At 33.4% G+C, this 16,369-nt stretch overlaps 1 protein-coding gene across 1 annotated transcript in view; it reads right to left on the bottom strand.

Annotated features, from left to right (window-relative positions):
- LOC127739209 (protein jagged-1-like) overlaps positions 1-16,369 on the bottom strand; it is a 70,811-nt gene that overhangs the window by 49,501 nt on the left and 4,941 nt on the right. The window contains exon 2 of the mRNA XM_052250830.1: positions 2,231-2,279. Coding sequence (XP_052106790.1) covers positions 2,231-2,279 — 49 coding nt within the window. The remainder of the gene's footprint in view (positions 1-2,230; positions 2,280-16,369) is intronic.

Here is a 16,369-nt window from a genome sequence, read left to right as displayed (position 1 = left end):
ACAATCCGCTCCGTTATACTAGCCTTCAGGGGCTATACAAAAATTCAAAACAATCTGCCTCATTCCTAAATATATATTATAAGCTTTGCAGAAATATTGTATTCATTCTGAACTATACTAGTTGATATGCTAAAGAATTAGCATATTAAACCGGAAACGAAAAGAAAACACATTGAGGAATATGGACATAATCGCGGGGAAATACTATGATTGTTTTATTTAAATCTCAGCCCTCTCCGTTTGAATCTCGATCAGTATGATAACAACAGATACATATAATCGAAAGTAAATCTAATAAAAAAACAGAAATCTGTTCAGAAAGTCGCTTAATTGTAAAAAAGCCCGTTTGCAGCAGGGGGTTTAAAAGTGGCCAAATGACCGCTTGACTTCGATCTACGATCTGCGTCTTTATGGTAGTAATTGAATAGAACAAACAACTAATCAATAATTCATTTATTTCTTTGGCAACGAATTTTCTGCATGCATAGTAGAGGATGGTGATGGGGTTTTCATAATAGATAAATGGACCAAAAATTAAATTGCATAGCATATTGGGGTGCTAAAATATATGAAGAAAAAAAAGAGAGTAATTTGACAAAAAAATAATAAAGACTACAGAAAATGGCATAAAAAGTTAAAAAAAAAAAACAGAAATGAAGATTCCCCTCCTTTAATAAAATCAAGACCCTCATAGTACGATAGCGTAAAAATGGTGAGAAGATTGCGTAGAAGAAATGTCTGAAATGCTGTTATGATGTAATCTAGAGAATATTATCGACAGTTTACATTATCAACCAGCTGTATAAGATAAGTTATTATATATATCATGAAATGTAAAAACATATACATAGATATGCTCTCTCTTATAATTCTCCAAAATTTTCAAAATATACTAATGAAATTTATAACCCTCAACTTTCTTTTACTTTTTGAATCATCGTTGTCCTCTATTCGATCTTGATTTAAGAATTATTACGGAAACCTTTATTAGATTATGAGTTTGAATGTCCCTTTGGTATCTTTCGCCTCTCTTAATCACATACCGGACTACTTTTCCAAATCGCGATAACGATTTGTGACGCCACATTGATCAAGTAATTGATAAAGTATAGATCAACATATTTCAGTTTTCTATATTAGGATTAGGAATGTTAGGAAACATAACAATGTAAGTACGGATTCGAAACATTGGCTCTGGGCTCCAAACTATGGACTCCCGGATACATACTTATATACTCCGCTTCCCCTCAAAGCGATCTAGATTCATACAAACGGATCTCATGATCCAGGTACGTTATGAAATCCTTTCTTGTACAAAGGTTCGAATTTTGGAAGAGATTTTACAAACATGCTAGGGCATGACCTAAAAATACTTGGTTTTAAGGTTTCTTTGAAAGAGATAAACTTCTTATGGTTGACAACTTTACAGACTTCTCGAGGATACGATAGCTGATCATAGTTTATTCCAATATACACCCATTGTTTTCAAAATTATGGTCTGGACGTTCTTGATTCTTAATGAAGATAAGTAAAGAAAATGCACGTATCCAGAAACGAAATCTAGAGGATAATGAAATCTGATTTCTGTTGTAAATTATTTTCTGTTCATTTTGCTATTCTATGACTGATTTTGGTTTGCTAGATATTGAGAGAGAGAGGATTGAGTACTATACAATCTAAACCTTTTTGTACAGATTAAAGCTTTAGTCGTCTTTTTTTTACTCAGTCACGTGTTCAAGCGGTTTTTTTTTAAGTCAGCAATCTCGTCAGTGGCTGTCTTTAGTTATACTTTGTTTTTTGTCCGTTAGGGAATTTGGTGTTGGTGATAGATCTTTGATTATCTCTCTGTTGATTGACTCGTATTTCTGGACTCGGGCAATTTAAAGCGTGACATGCGTGCAACGAGACAATTCATAAAATAACAAACAAAATATGGAATTCAAAGAGCAAAACTTAGTACTTAAGCCTTGGACAGTAAAAATCCAGGAAAGGTAAGCATAAGTTGTTAATTTCTGTGTCATTTGGTCCCTTGTGGAGAGTTGTCTCATTGGCAATCATACCACATCTTCTTATTTTTATATATCCTGCTTCGCACAAGACATCCGTCTTATTGAAGGATATCTGATAAATACAAAATTTTCTAATCACGATGATTAATACTTGTTTTATTTTCCTTCTTAGACATAAAAGCATGCGATGCATGCAAACATGATTATAGGTATGGACTCACGTGAAAGTGTGTCTTGATCCCAGGCTTCTAATGTTAGACTGTACGTCAGCTAAAACGAGAGAAAACCACATAATATAAACACAAAAATAGACACAAAATATGATGTAAATACAATCACAAATAAGATTATATATAGAGTACTAATTCAAAATCAAAGAATTGTTTATTAGTTCTTTGTTCTTTGATATACTGCTGTACAGTAGTCTTTACTGAGCAGACATGGAGTGTTTACAAATTTCCATTTCGTCGTAACGGCTAATATTTCATGCATCTTCAGTAACTAAGTTGGAAACACAAATAAGCAATATAGTTGATACACTGAACCCTCATAGTCATTCATATTGCGTCTCTAACAATAATTGGAATTAGTTGGTCGAAATGCCGGGAAAAGCAAGTCTACAGTATTATCAAATCAACAACCAAAACAAGAGAAGAATTGGAAAAAATGTCAGACAAATGAGAGACAAATATTTTAACATAGATTGTCAACAGTGTTATGGTCACATTCTTAACATAGATTGTCAACAACGTTGTGATCGAACTAGGAGATTTTCTTCACAAGAACCACCATCAGCAACGCCCTTATATATACTGTAAAAATCGTGCTTAGAAATTAAACACTTGTATTACATGTTTAGATCTAAACGTGTTTAGGATTGTGTTTAATTTCTAAACACGTTTCTCAGTAAGCACATAATATCTAATCATGTCTTGAATTTAAACACTTTTAATGTGTTTTAAAATGAAAGTGTTTAGATATTAAACACTTATTTCTAAGCTAAAGACGATTCTAAACACAATCCTAAACACATTGTACTGAGACACGTTTAGATCTAAACATGTAATAAAAAGTGCACAAAAGATGTGCTTAGAAATGTGTTTAGGATCTAAACACCATTTTTACAGTGTATATACACTATTTATGGTATCATAATAATATTTCTTTCTTAGCGTATTTGTTTTTTAAAGCTTAAAGTATTGTAAGTATATACAATAAGTCATTACATACAACTATACCACATATTTAATGATTAATCAAACAATAAATCAGGGGGAAAATCCATGTAAATCAAACTGTAATGGCCTTTTGAATGGTTGTAATACCAAGAGAACATTGTTACAGTTCTAAATGAATGTAACATATGGTCACGAATAATAGATTGAAATTTCACAGATTTTTGTCGTATTTATTTGTAAATATTAAAGTATAGAGTTAAGAGTAGAGAATGATTGAACAAATAAATTATTCAATGGATGTACTTGCATGAACTGGTCATTGAATATACCAGCTGACGGTATTTATGTTTCTTTATTTTCATACACTAAGTTTTTTAAAACACGTTAACAGTTGTTTCAATAGAGTTCGGCAGGATATATGTCAATTATGTACGATAAATTCCTCTGGGAAAAGTGACATACAAATGTACGTTTGTGACATCGCCATTAAGACTTGGTAACAATTTTGTGCTTGCCATAAGCAACATAACGGGCGCCACTAGCGAAGCAGGATCTGTTTACCATTCCGGTGCACCTGAGATCACCCCGTTTCTTTCGTTTTTTTTCCTGGCGTAGTCAGTTTCTCTTCCACTTATGAGTTTTGAATGTCCCTTTGGTAAATTCCGTCTCTTTTATATCTATAGGAACATGTGACATAAACACAACTATGGAACAGGTGACGGAAAACACAACTATAGGAACAAGTGACGAAAAACACAACAACAAGAACAAGTGACGAAAAACACAACTAAGAGAAGAGGTGACGAAGTATTCACGTGTTGATATGTAATCACATTATAAATCTTCAATGGTATTTTCATATGCATTGCATTGTCGTTATTTTGTTATCGATAGAAACCTTCGCTTGTATTTACACTGAACAAATTATAGAACTCCCAAGTTCAGGAAATATTGCGTGCAGGTCCATTGATCTGCACTGATAATCACTATGAATGTAAAATGCCAGAGTAAAATATATTCACTTTGCAACCTTGCGAGACAATATGTACTATTAGTATATCTAATCAAGTTAGATGCATCAATATATCAAACAAAAACATTTTGTGTACTCTGCATCTTTGAATGTAAATGACATTAATCAACGAAAATTTATGCAAAGATAAAAAGTTATTAACAAAAAGTACTTAATTTTAAGATTTATTATTAAAACTCTATTTTCTGGCAAGTTTAGGGAAAATATCTTCATGCGTGCGATCCTCACCGGAATAATTACAACTTGTCTGGTAGAGTCCTGATTTGGTACAATTACATTCGAATGCAAGTAAAGGGTTGAACCATGAAGGTTTTACTGGCCGCCTAACCTTCCACTTGTATTTATTAATCATTTATGTTCCAATAACGTATCTTGAAGTCCATGCCCGCAATGAATCGTGACTGTTTAACAGATAAACATACTATATGCTATTTGTAGGGAAAACGGTACTATTACATTTTCCCAGCATTAGGTTGGCCTTTTGTGTACCCAAGGCAGGTGAAGGAAGTCAAATTAGGAGCGCTGTGATTGGATGTAAGGGTACAATATATTTTTTTATTTATCTATGAATAACTGCAGTGTGTATATTTACAATATAAATTTTAAAACCTATTGAAATATTTTCTAGAGAATTATTCGAAAAGGCTTCCAAAATTTCATAAATTTGGTGTAAAATGACGGTGGGCATGGATAACATAAACAAGCTCCGTTGGAAATTGGTCATGATACTATTTGGCTTCAATTTTGAAAATAGAATAATAAAGTACTAACACCACACATAACTGTTTTATCCAGGTTTTTATTATAAAAAGTGGTAAATTTAGAAAATGTTAGTATTGTCGCCTATGGCAGAATAAATAGTACCGTTTTCCCTGTATGTATGCACCACCGCACAACGTAACGGACACCCCTCAGCAATAGCAGTTACGGTTTTTTGTGCATCCAGAGTCAGTCATATCCTCTTACACACGCATTTAATTTAGCATTCCCAATCATTCGGACGCGACTGAGTATTTATCAATCCCGCCTAGTCAATGTGACATTATGCAAACTTGTATGCTTATTTTCATCGCAATATAGCTGGAAAACTGTATATACAAACGAAATCAAACAAATATGAACAAATAAAAAATGACTCATTAATATCCAAAAAAAATAGGATAAATCTAGAAAGGACAAATCATATGAAATTTAATATAGAAGCAAAAACCTTGCAAAACATAGACACATGGTCACCTTGAATTCTCCTGTCCGACATGAAAACCTATGTTAAAGAGCGACGTCCATATGGGTGTGCAATAAGTATAGATAAACAGCTACACAGCTTCTCTAGTACAATCTTGATGTACATTTAGTAAGATATATATAAACTGTATATTTGTGAAGATGTATATACAAAGTTAATATATATCTTTAAAAATGTAGTAAGTGGATATATATCTATCTCCGTCACTCACTAACCCTTTCTCAATAACTTACTCACGTCTCTTCCACCCAAATCTCTTCTTTGTTCCATCTCTTGTCCACTCGCACTGTTTCTCTCACCCACTCTCTGTCTCTTTCAATCACTGTCTTTTACCTTCTCTCTCTCTCGTTCGCTTACCTTCTCTAACTCTCATTCACCCACACTCTCTATCTCACTCACACTAACCAAAACATTTTCTCATTCACGCACACTGTCCCTTCTCTCGTTTGCTTACTCTCATTCACCCAAACTCTCTCTCGCATTCACCCCACACTCTCCCATTCACCTACAGTCTGTCTCGCTCACACACTCTTCGATTCGCTCACTATCATTCACCTACACTCTGTCGTTCTGTCGTTCGCTCACTCTCCTCTCACACTCTCTCTCGTTCGCTCACTCCCTCTCTAATTCGCTCACTCTCATTCACCCCACACTCTCCCATTCACCCACAGTCTGTCTCGCTCACACACTCTCCGATTCGCTCACTCTCATTCCCCAACACTCTGTCGTTCTGTCGTTCGCTCACTCTCCTCTCACACTCTCGTTCGCTCACTCCCTCTCTAAGTTGCTCACTCTCATTCACCCACAGTCTCTCTCGCTCACACACTCTCATTCACCGACAGTATCTCCGTCTCTCGTGCGCTCCCTCTCATTTACCCACACTTTCTCTCGCTAACACACTCTCAATCAACCACACTCTGATTCATTCACACCGTCTTTCACACACACTGTCCCTCATTCACGCACACTTTGTCACTCAGTTCGTTCACTGTCACAAGCACTCACTCGATCATTTTTCTCTCTTACACACCTCCCAGTGAATCCTCTCATTACTATACTATCACTTAGTAGAGAAAAGAGAATCCTAATGGCTACAACATACCAAGAGTTCTACTCCTTCAGGGCTGTGGTTGTCACAGTCCATCGGGGATGACACCAGTTTCTACCATTGTCTAGGAAAGTTCGGTACACATGTCTTCAGTTGCCTTCATTAGGTATGCGTACGACGTTAGTAAAGAAATTGTAAGTAAACGTTTTATTACAATTAAAAGTAGATATTTTGTGGTATTTTAACATTTTGTATTTGACAATTGTATCTGAAATAAAGAACCTATTTTATTTTGTTTCCGTTGGTACTTTGCTTGTTGAATATCCTATTACTTTTCTAGTTCAGTTATCTTTATATTTTTTCTTATTTCGTCTCCTTAAAAAATATTTATCGCAGCCTGAAATAAAGGGTGCTAACTGTGATTCCTTTATATTTCATTGTAATGCAACAACATAAGAATATATATGGTTAAGATATTTTCAGTTCACGTGTAATCAGTGAAGCGTTAGAATATAAACACAATCTTAGGATGCAATATTAAACGATAAAGAATTCTGTTTGAATACTATTCTAATATACGTGTATTTTTGTAATCACTACAAGTGTTGAACAAATTTGGGGTGATACTGATATTCATTTTCTCCATCTCAGAAAACCGTATCAGACACCCATCATCATCTCATAAACAAGTATACCATCTGTATAGATGCATATAAAGTGTACATTTGTAAAGATGTATATAAATTACACATTTGTTGAAATGCATATAAACTGTACATCTGTTGAGTTGCACGTAAACTGACTGTGCATGATGCCATCAGTTAAAATGCATAATGTGTACATCTTTAAAGATAGATATAAACCGTAAATATATATATTAACTGTGTATATACATCAGATGTATATAGTTTATATACATTTTCATAGATGTACAGTTTATATGCATCTTTACGGATGGACATTTTATATACAACTTTACAGAGTAGATGCATCTTAACCGGTATACAGTTTATATGCATCTTACTAAATGAACATCAAGATTGCTTGCAATAAATTGCTTGTTGTAATTGGGGTCGTTAAATACGATGCCTTGTATAGGGTAAGTGCCACGCTCTCAATCTTGTCCCTTGTACCAGTTCGACATGGGAACAGTACCAACACGAATTGAAAATGAATAGGATGTTTGATACATATCTAAGATTTCAAACTTATGTGAAGTCGACTTATACCCTCCCCTTTTTTTCCTCCGCATCATGGAACCTACCGTAATGTTTCCTTCATTAACGGAGTTAACTTTAACAAGTACAAGTTGATTCATTTTGAAAGGCAATTTTGGAGCGATAGTGTCTTTTGGTCTCAATTTTTACTCAGAAAATGTCAAAAATGTCGGAGTACAGAATTACAGAAAAATGGATTATTATCCAATGCTTTAAACATAATAATGTTTTCAACGAGATAAGACCAATTTCAGTTGATTTTTTAACACTTAATTGCCATTTTCAGAAAACATTAAAAACTTTGGAATAAATTTAAGTATCACAGCTACATATTCATAGTAATATGGTTGGTTGTTGTTTGTCAAATAGTTGAAGCATAGTTATAACGACATATTCATACTTATACTATTGTTGTGGTTTGCTCAACATCCAAAGGCAAATATATGAAGCATATTGTTTACGACAAATTCATACTTATACTTGAACGTCCATTGGCCAATATTTGAAGTATATTCAGGACGACAAATTCATACTTATACGATTGTTGGCAACTTGCAGTTCGCTTAACGTCCATTGACAAATATTTGAAGCATATTCCGGACTATGTATTCATCACATACTGAAGTCATATATAAGGAGTAATGACTTCATGACTGCCTAAAGATGCAATTTCGATAGTAAATTTTGGCAAAATCGAGGATTTTATCAAAGAAAAAATATATAATTCAAAGAGAAAATTAAAATTCTATCAGAAGAAAAGGAGCAGGGGCAATAAGCCCCTTATTTCGCCCAAATATTACTTCAAATTTTAAAGTTATCATACATATCCTTAAATTTGTCCTAACTAGACTAAGGTACAAGGTTTTCAGAAAATAAAAACAAATTTCACATTAAACGAACTACCATGGCAACAAACCATGACGAAATTTGTATATTTTATAAAATTTCTTGAATTTCCTTGTTTTTCATCAAATTCTAAGTATATTTAAGATTGGCAAAGTATGTGCGCACCCAAGAAACAACTTTATATTTGGTGAGATTATTTCAATAGTTATAATAAAGCTTCTCTTAAATTATTTTGTTGGTTCTTGGCTGCGCACGATATTTCCGTAATGGAAATAACGATGGAAAATTGCACAAATTCTGCATTTTTCATCTTTTTCATGAAAACGGTACATATTATGACGTAACTGTGACGTCATCATATGAACAATCTTATGTTTTTCATTTATATTTCTTCACTCTATGCATTTCCAAACATTATGTGCCAATTTGAAATAGTTGTCAAACATTTTATTTTCTTGGGCCAAAACCGGGCCTTAATGCCCCTACTCCTTTATTCATTTTCTTTCATATATAAAATTCATTCAGAATTTTGGTTACGGAAGTCGTTCGATGTAAGACCCCAAGGGTTAACTTTGGTATAGTAATATGGGTACTCCTTGACTTCTCCCGCTACACCCTAACTAAAGAAGGGCGTCTGTTGGTCTGTGTGGGATATATAATTAACTACGAAGCCACGTCAGATCGGAATGGGGATGTTAAATATAATGTTTCGAGAAGGGTGAGTGCCACGCTTGAGCGCCATGCTCTCTGCACATAAAGAAACTTACAATAACACTCTTCGGGTGTCCGTAGGGTGTCTGATGCTAGGGAAAATTCTGTCCAAAATGACCTCAGTTTCGAGTGGCAATCCAAATTTCCCGCCTTTCATCCCGGTCAATCTAGCTTGAAGAACTTATACCTGTTGTATTAATTGTTAATTGTTTTCGTCCTGAATGTGCAGGAAATACTTGCCACTGGACGTTAAGCATTCACCAACCAATCAATCAATTATATGCAAAATTCAACAAAACATTTAAAATATACAATATTCTTAATGTAACGGAATTTTCTTCAAAGGGAATGTCACGTACAGCTTTTAAATTGAATAACATTTTGATTTTATGGATACATATCTAATTGGTGTAAATCTTTTCAGTACATTATTATTTAAATATTCAGATCCCCCTGGTTTTCTGTTATACACATTCACAACAAAATCAATTCGCAATCTCCAGGCGAGGTGTCATTCCAATATCTTGGTAATTTTCATTTTCTTGACATGTGTAAATGATAAAGATCTTTGTAGGGGTCCCCATTATTATTAATACGTCACGTGTAGTCACGCATTATGGGATTTTATCGGACATATTTAGGTAATCTGCACTCTCGTGAGCTAAACACTTCCTTGATATTTCATTCATTTTATTCACGCAGACAGATATGTGTTAATAATGATCGAAGAAATATAAACAGAATCGCTTCCACAAAGGCCACACCGTATTAAGTGTGTGGTTCTTCGTGTGTTTACCCTGACAAAATAGTAGTGAACAGACGGTACTTTTATTTTTACCCCCCCCCCCCCCCCCCTCCCCCAACACACACCGTTTTAATTTCGATTAAAAAAATATTTACAAAAGTATGCGTGGTAGGAGATGATTTAAGTGCCTATCCATTTTTAAGAAGTATTGAAGCGAGTGAAAGCTTCTATATTCATAAATTCCACACTTGATTAAGAAATTGAGTACCATAAAGTGGAAGTTAAATCGAGACAATTTTGAGGTGGACGATTCTAAAGAACATTCTATTAATATTGTGGAGTCTATAGTGCTAGAGTTTGTGGTCTCATTAACGGTGTTCCCTACTGTTTTTTTCAAAATAACAAGACTGTATATAAATAATTGAGCTTAAAGAGAATGACAGGTCCATGTCCTTGTCAATTGAAAATTTGGCGGGAAATGATTCTCTCTAGATTTTTCATACATTTAATATTGGCATCTTTTTTTCTTTCAAAAACTATGAAAAAATAACAAGGATTGTATAAGATTTTAAAATATTACATTTTAAACTATATGCAATAAAATTTATGAAAAGAAAAGTAGGCGTTAGCGGGCAAAATTTTTATTGGCACTTCATGGATAAAACTAGAGGATTCCAAATATCTGACAAAAAGTCAAAAACATGAGTAGCGAACATCCTTAAGGTAACATTTTTAATCTTTGTTATAGATATCTAGATACAAAACTGTTAGTAATTTCAATATATACAAATTTTCGATGTTTATCAGATGTAGAACTTGGATGGAGAGTTGTCTCATTGGCACTCATACCACATCTTCTTATATCTACTTATACTATGAACTTAAAGGTATATTCAGTTAATCTGTTAAAAGAGGATTACATGAAAATGAAAAAGTTAGTTAAAGTTAATCAAACAGAAATTGTTATTTCGCTTCTGTCAACTGATGTATGAAATAGAATGACATCTAATATGAGATAACTGACATTAGAATTCAGTTCAAAATATATGAAATTGCTTGATACTATATATGGTAATATATATTAGTCTAAATTAAACCACATAATTTTCTTCAGAATTCACCGACTGTCATCTACTCCGTACATTGGAAGACCTACAAATTAAATTTACTTGGTATTGAAGCCTTAATTATTGTCATCGAGGAACCCCGGATTTAACATCCCTATTCCCGACTGGACTTGGCTGTTTATGTATGCATCACACACATACGACCCTATCTGTGAGTAAACTGTAGAACGGGAGACGTCTAGTTGACCATATTTCTATACCCTGTCAACCCTCTGGGTTTTAAAAGAAATAAATGGAGAATATGTCCATAGGACACAGATGATACCCCCGCTTGCATATAACGTTATAAAGGGACGTAACTAGTGAACTGTAAAAGTGACGCCACCCAAATTCGTATTTGATCTGTGTTTTATGGTAATAAGCATTGTGTATAAGTTTCATAACATTTTGTTGAGGCAAACTAAAGTTAGAGAACAAAAACGATAAATTCGGCAAGTTTTCCCTTTATAAAAGGACATCACCCGAGAACGGTAAAAGTGACGCCACCCGAATTCAAATTTGTTGGAGAACGGAAACAAAAAAATCAGCAATTTTTCCATTTATAAAGGGGCATAACTAAAGAACGGTAAAAATGAGGTAACCCAAATTCAAACTTGATCTGTGTTTTGTGGTAATAAGTATTGTGTATAAGTTTCATAATATTTGGTTCAGGCAAACTAAAGTTCGAGAACGGAAACGATAGATTCAGCAATTTTTCCATTAATAAAGGGGCATAACTCAAGAACGGAAGGTTAGAGTACTTTAGAGTTCATGATTTTGTGTAAATATAAATAAGATCTGTATGAGTGCCAATGAGACAACTCTCCATCCAAGTCACAATGTATAAAAAGTAAACATTTTTATAGGTCAAAATACGGCCTTTAACACGGAGCCTTGGCCAAAGAAATTGACTGTTCCTTATCCCATGTTCAGTTCATGATTTGGTACATGTACCAGAGAAAAGATTGCCTTCTTTAGTTCATGATTTGGCACAGGCTTTTGATTACTGAAGTTTTGATAGGTTGTAAATTACGTGAAAGTTGAGATAAGTTTGGTGCTATATCAATGATGTACAAAAATGTAGCCATTAACCAACAAGAACAGTTGCTTATAGATAATACTAACGGCAATGAAAACACGAGTAAACAGTTCAACATACTCAACAACAGTTGCTTTCCTAGTGCAAATGTGTTGGCAGTAACTAAGCAATCAGGAAATAATAAAATATCGTGACTGAAATAAACGGAAAATACCGATGACATTTGTATTTCAAATATTCTATAACTAAATCATAATCTCTGTAGCATCGTTGACAGTATGACGGAACCACGATACTTAAACAAAGACTCTAGGGTATATATCAACTGATAAATAATGCTGTTACATGTTTAATATCTGTTAATACACCTGCCTTCCAATACATACATAAATGAAAAGTGTACATGCCCTAAGGTTTTTTTTTCAAATTCCATCCGAAGTGTCTACCCATGTAATTACAACGTTGTTGTTTCCTTTACTACAATTTGTGCTCCATTTCAAGTTTCGTATAACAAAAGTCTAGGTACACTTTTGACTGCAGAGAGAACATAAACAAATTATAGCACTTTAGTGCTCTTATGTCCGTTGTTACTGTATATAGACCCCATTTAAATTTTCATTCAAGCACATACATACCAAAAATAGGATATATCTATGAAACTTCATGGAAAAATTATTTTAAAAAAATGAAAAAATATGTCCCGCTTTCGGTGCAAAAATTACATTAATAGATTAAAAAGCAACTTTGAAAGCCTTTCCAGACATTATCTAAATCGGATCAAAAATTAGAGAAAAGAGATGAAAACAAGTTCAGAATAAACTGCTTTACCTTTAATCACATGCTACTTATTCTATTTGATGATTTGAGATTACACAACGTGGAAGTAACGGTAAATCTATTTAAGAAAAAGGAAATGGGAAGACTTAATCTTGTCATTAAAGTTGTCATACCGGATATGAAAATCGACTGAGATGTTAATCCGCCCTTTGTAAAGAAATCATTATTCTTCGTCGATTTTAAATAAGTTTAATTATTGTTATACATTTTCAAATCGATATTCTCACCTGAAACAAATATTACCATTCCTGATGATCGAATAAAGAACAATAATTATTCAGAGACCGATGTTTACCTTGATAAAATGATTAGGAATAGATAGAGCTATCAAACTGTGTCATATTTAATTTATAGTGATAGGGCAGTACTCTCTTTCACTTCTCTCTTATTTCTTATTTGACAATTCCATTTAATTTTATTTTTTTTACAGTCTTTCGGTGAATAGTTCTTTAAGTATTTTTGACAATGACGATTTTTAGACAACTGTTTACAGAGTGGACACGTGTTGTTAATCTAAGGAGAGTAGAATCTTGATCTGAGCTTCAAGTTATCCATCATCCATAACGCACTTTAGCCACTCGCCTATAAAGCTTTATAGAAGATCAACTTGTACATATCCATGATTTCCAAATGTTCAATTAAATCGTCATACAAACTTTTAATGGACGTCCATTAAAAATCAAATTTTCTAAATGTATCTTAAGACAGAAGCTGCTTCTCTTTTCCATGATGTCTATATTTATCATTCTACAAAGTTCTACCATACACAACTGGGCCAGTGGTGTGTTACTCCAAGAAACAATACATCAACAGCTAAAACCCGATGTCGAAATAATGATGCAATTTTTATATTTTCATTAAATTAAATATTCATTCGATACAAAACAGAAAATATTACCACAATATTATTCGTTTGCATTTGATATCCGATTTAGATAACAGTCTTAAAGTAATTTTTTAACTGCTATCAAGATTACATTTGACTTTGCGTTCACCCTGAAAATTTCAAGAAAAGAATATTGTAAGTTGAGAAAGTCGGTATAGACCCACCCTCTTTCTCCCCTTTTTGTATAAAGCATTTAAAATCGTAAAGATTGAAGTAACAACAATAAAGAGAATGTCTGTTATATTTCTGACTAAATTAACACGAATTAGAAATAGTAAATAATAGTTCATTTCGATACTATTCTAATATGATTTGCATAGTTAAAGTGACATTAAATTCCAGTTAAACAGTATAAGTTGAAATAATTCAAGGCCTTTTTTTATTTTATTTTTTGGTATTGTTTCAAACATTTAAAAGAACGAAATATTGAATAACATTTCTCTCTTGACGGTCAAGTTTTTGTCAAAATAAGCTTACCAAAATCAGGAATATATTAACGACTTTCATAACAATGCGAGCCCATTTTCAGCTGTATAATGCTGTGCATTAGTTGGATTTTGCTTGTTCATGCGCCCGAAGCGCTTTTAAGGATCTGCTTTCATCAGGAACGCTTAAAGCCGAATATTTGAAAGCCAAAGATATAGAAGAACCGTAACAGTTGAAAAGCTAAATTTATTTAATATTACCAAAAAGAACATAAAAAACCAAATCCATTTAAAGTCAACTTTCCTGAGGAAGTTGAAACCTTAGTTTCTTGATAATTTACAAGTTTATAAAAGGACAATTTTAGAAAAAAAGTTTTTTATTAATCATGCCAGAACCGAAGTACTGACTACTGAGCTGATGATACCCTCGGGGACTGATAGTCCACCAGCAGAGGTATCGACCTGTGTTGTAAAAAATGAAAACAACACTTTATAAATTTTCATGCTTCCGAAGCGCCTTGGATTAACCTTCATCAGAAACGCTTAAATCTGAATATTTGAAAGCCAATGATGTATAAGAACCGAAACAGTTGAAGAGCTATATGACCAAAACGGACCTAAATAAATAGCCAAATCATCTAAGGTCAATTTTGTCTCAGGGAGTTGAAACCTTAGTTTCTTGATGATTTCTTAATTTATAAACGGACAATTTTAGGAAAACAAATGTCATTAAACATGTCAGTACCGAAGTAGTCTAACTAGAAGTAGCATGAAAACAGATGGGTCTGCGCATGCACAAAGAAAAAAAGACCTCCTTGATACGGACATGAAATCTGCGTAGTTTTTTTCAAATATTATTCTAAACTTCCTGAGAAATCTTGAATGATTCCTTTGCACATTTTGGAAAATAAACGTTATATCTTTGGCCGATTGCAGTTCTGATATTTTCAAGGACAGATAGTACAAATCCTTTGCACTTCGTTAACTTTCAATCTGTCTGGGTCTATCCAACGTTTTGTCAACTCAGAATGTCTGAGGCAATCCGTGTCTGAGCATGACATCGATAAATTTTAATTTCTTTCTTTTTTAACAATCCTTTATTGGCTGATCAGAAATGCTACAATATCGTGCTTTTGAAATGTAAAATAACTCTTAGATAAATATAAAAGACGACTTCATTTAAGTCTGTTATTCCCATATTATACCATCCTTTTCAATCTAATAAAACGAATATAGATATTTTTTGTACTGGTTTTTTTTTTACAGTTCGATGTTCTACTATTGTCATGAAAAGCAAGTTGATACTCTATTCAGTGAAGTAACATATTAAATGTTCTTTATCTAGGACACAGACATAATTCTTAAAAGAATCTTTAAGAAGATATTTACCAGGTTAGTTAGTTAAAAAAAACTAAGTTGATTACAAATACAATTTGGATCAAAATGTAGTACATTGTAATATATAACAAAATAGTTCCCCACTAACTATAGAGTGTACAAGTTTTAAAAAAAAAAGGAAGCAAAAAATAAACATTTTGTGGATATGAATTAAAGAGATTTTGGGTATACGCCCATGAGATAGCAACCGAACGATGCATATAACCAAAAGACATCTATAGAGGGTAACACAGAGTCTTCAACAAAATACAGGTATTTATAGAATATGTCTAACTCGTAATCGTCCCGAGTCTAAAAAATAATAAAATTACACAATGGTAATTTTTGGCAGAGAAATATACACATATATTTTCAGAAAAAGGGAGAAGGTTTGGTACCATTAAAACGTTTAATCCCGCTGCAAATGTTTGCACCTGTCCTAAGTCAGGAATCTGATGGTTTGTTGATGTGGTTCATAAGTGTTTCTCGTTTCTCGTTTTTATATAGATTAGACCGTTAGTTTTCCCGTTTGAATGGTTTTACACTAGTAATTTTTGGGGCCCTTAATAGCTTGCTGTTCCGTGTGAGCCAATGCTTCGTGTTGAAGGCCGTACCTTGACCTATACTTTTATAAATTGTTACTTGGATGGAGAGTTGTCTCGTTGG

The sequence above is a fragment of the Mytilus californianus genome, unplaced genomic scaffold (genome assembly GCF_021869535.1).
Source record: "Mytilus californianus isolate M0D057914Y unplaced genomic scaffold, xbMytCali1.0.p SCAF_4, whole genome shotgun sequence".
In the NCBI taxonomy this organism is placed as follows: domain Eukaryota; kingdom Metazoa; phylum Mollusca; class Bivalvia; order Mytilida; family Mytilidae; genus Mytilus; species Mytilus californianus.
The sequence above is the reverse complement of the archived record's forward strand: the minus strand, read 5'-3'. Positions and strand labels throughout refer to the sequence as shown.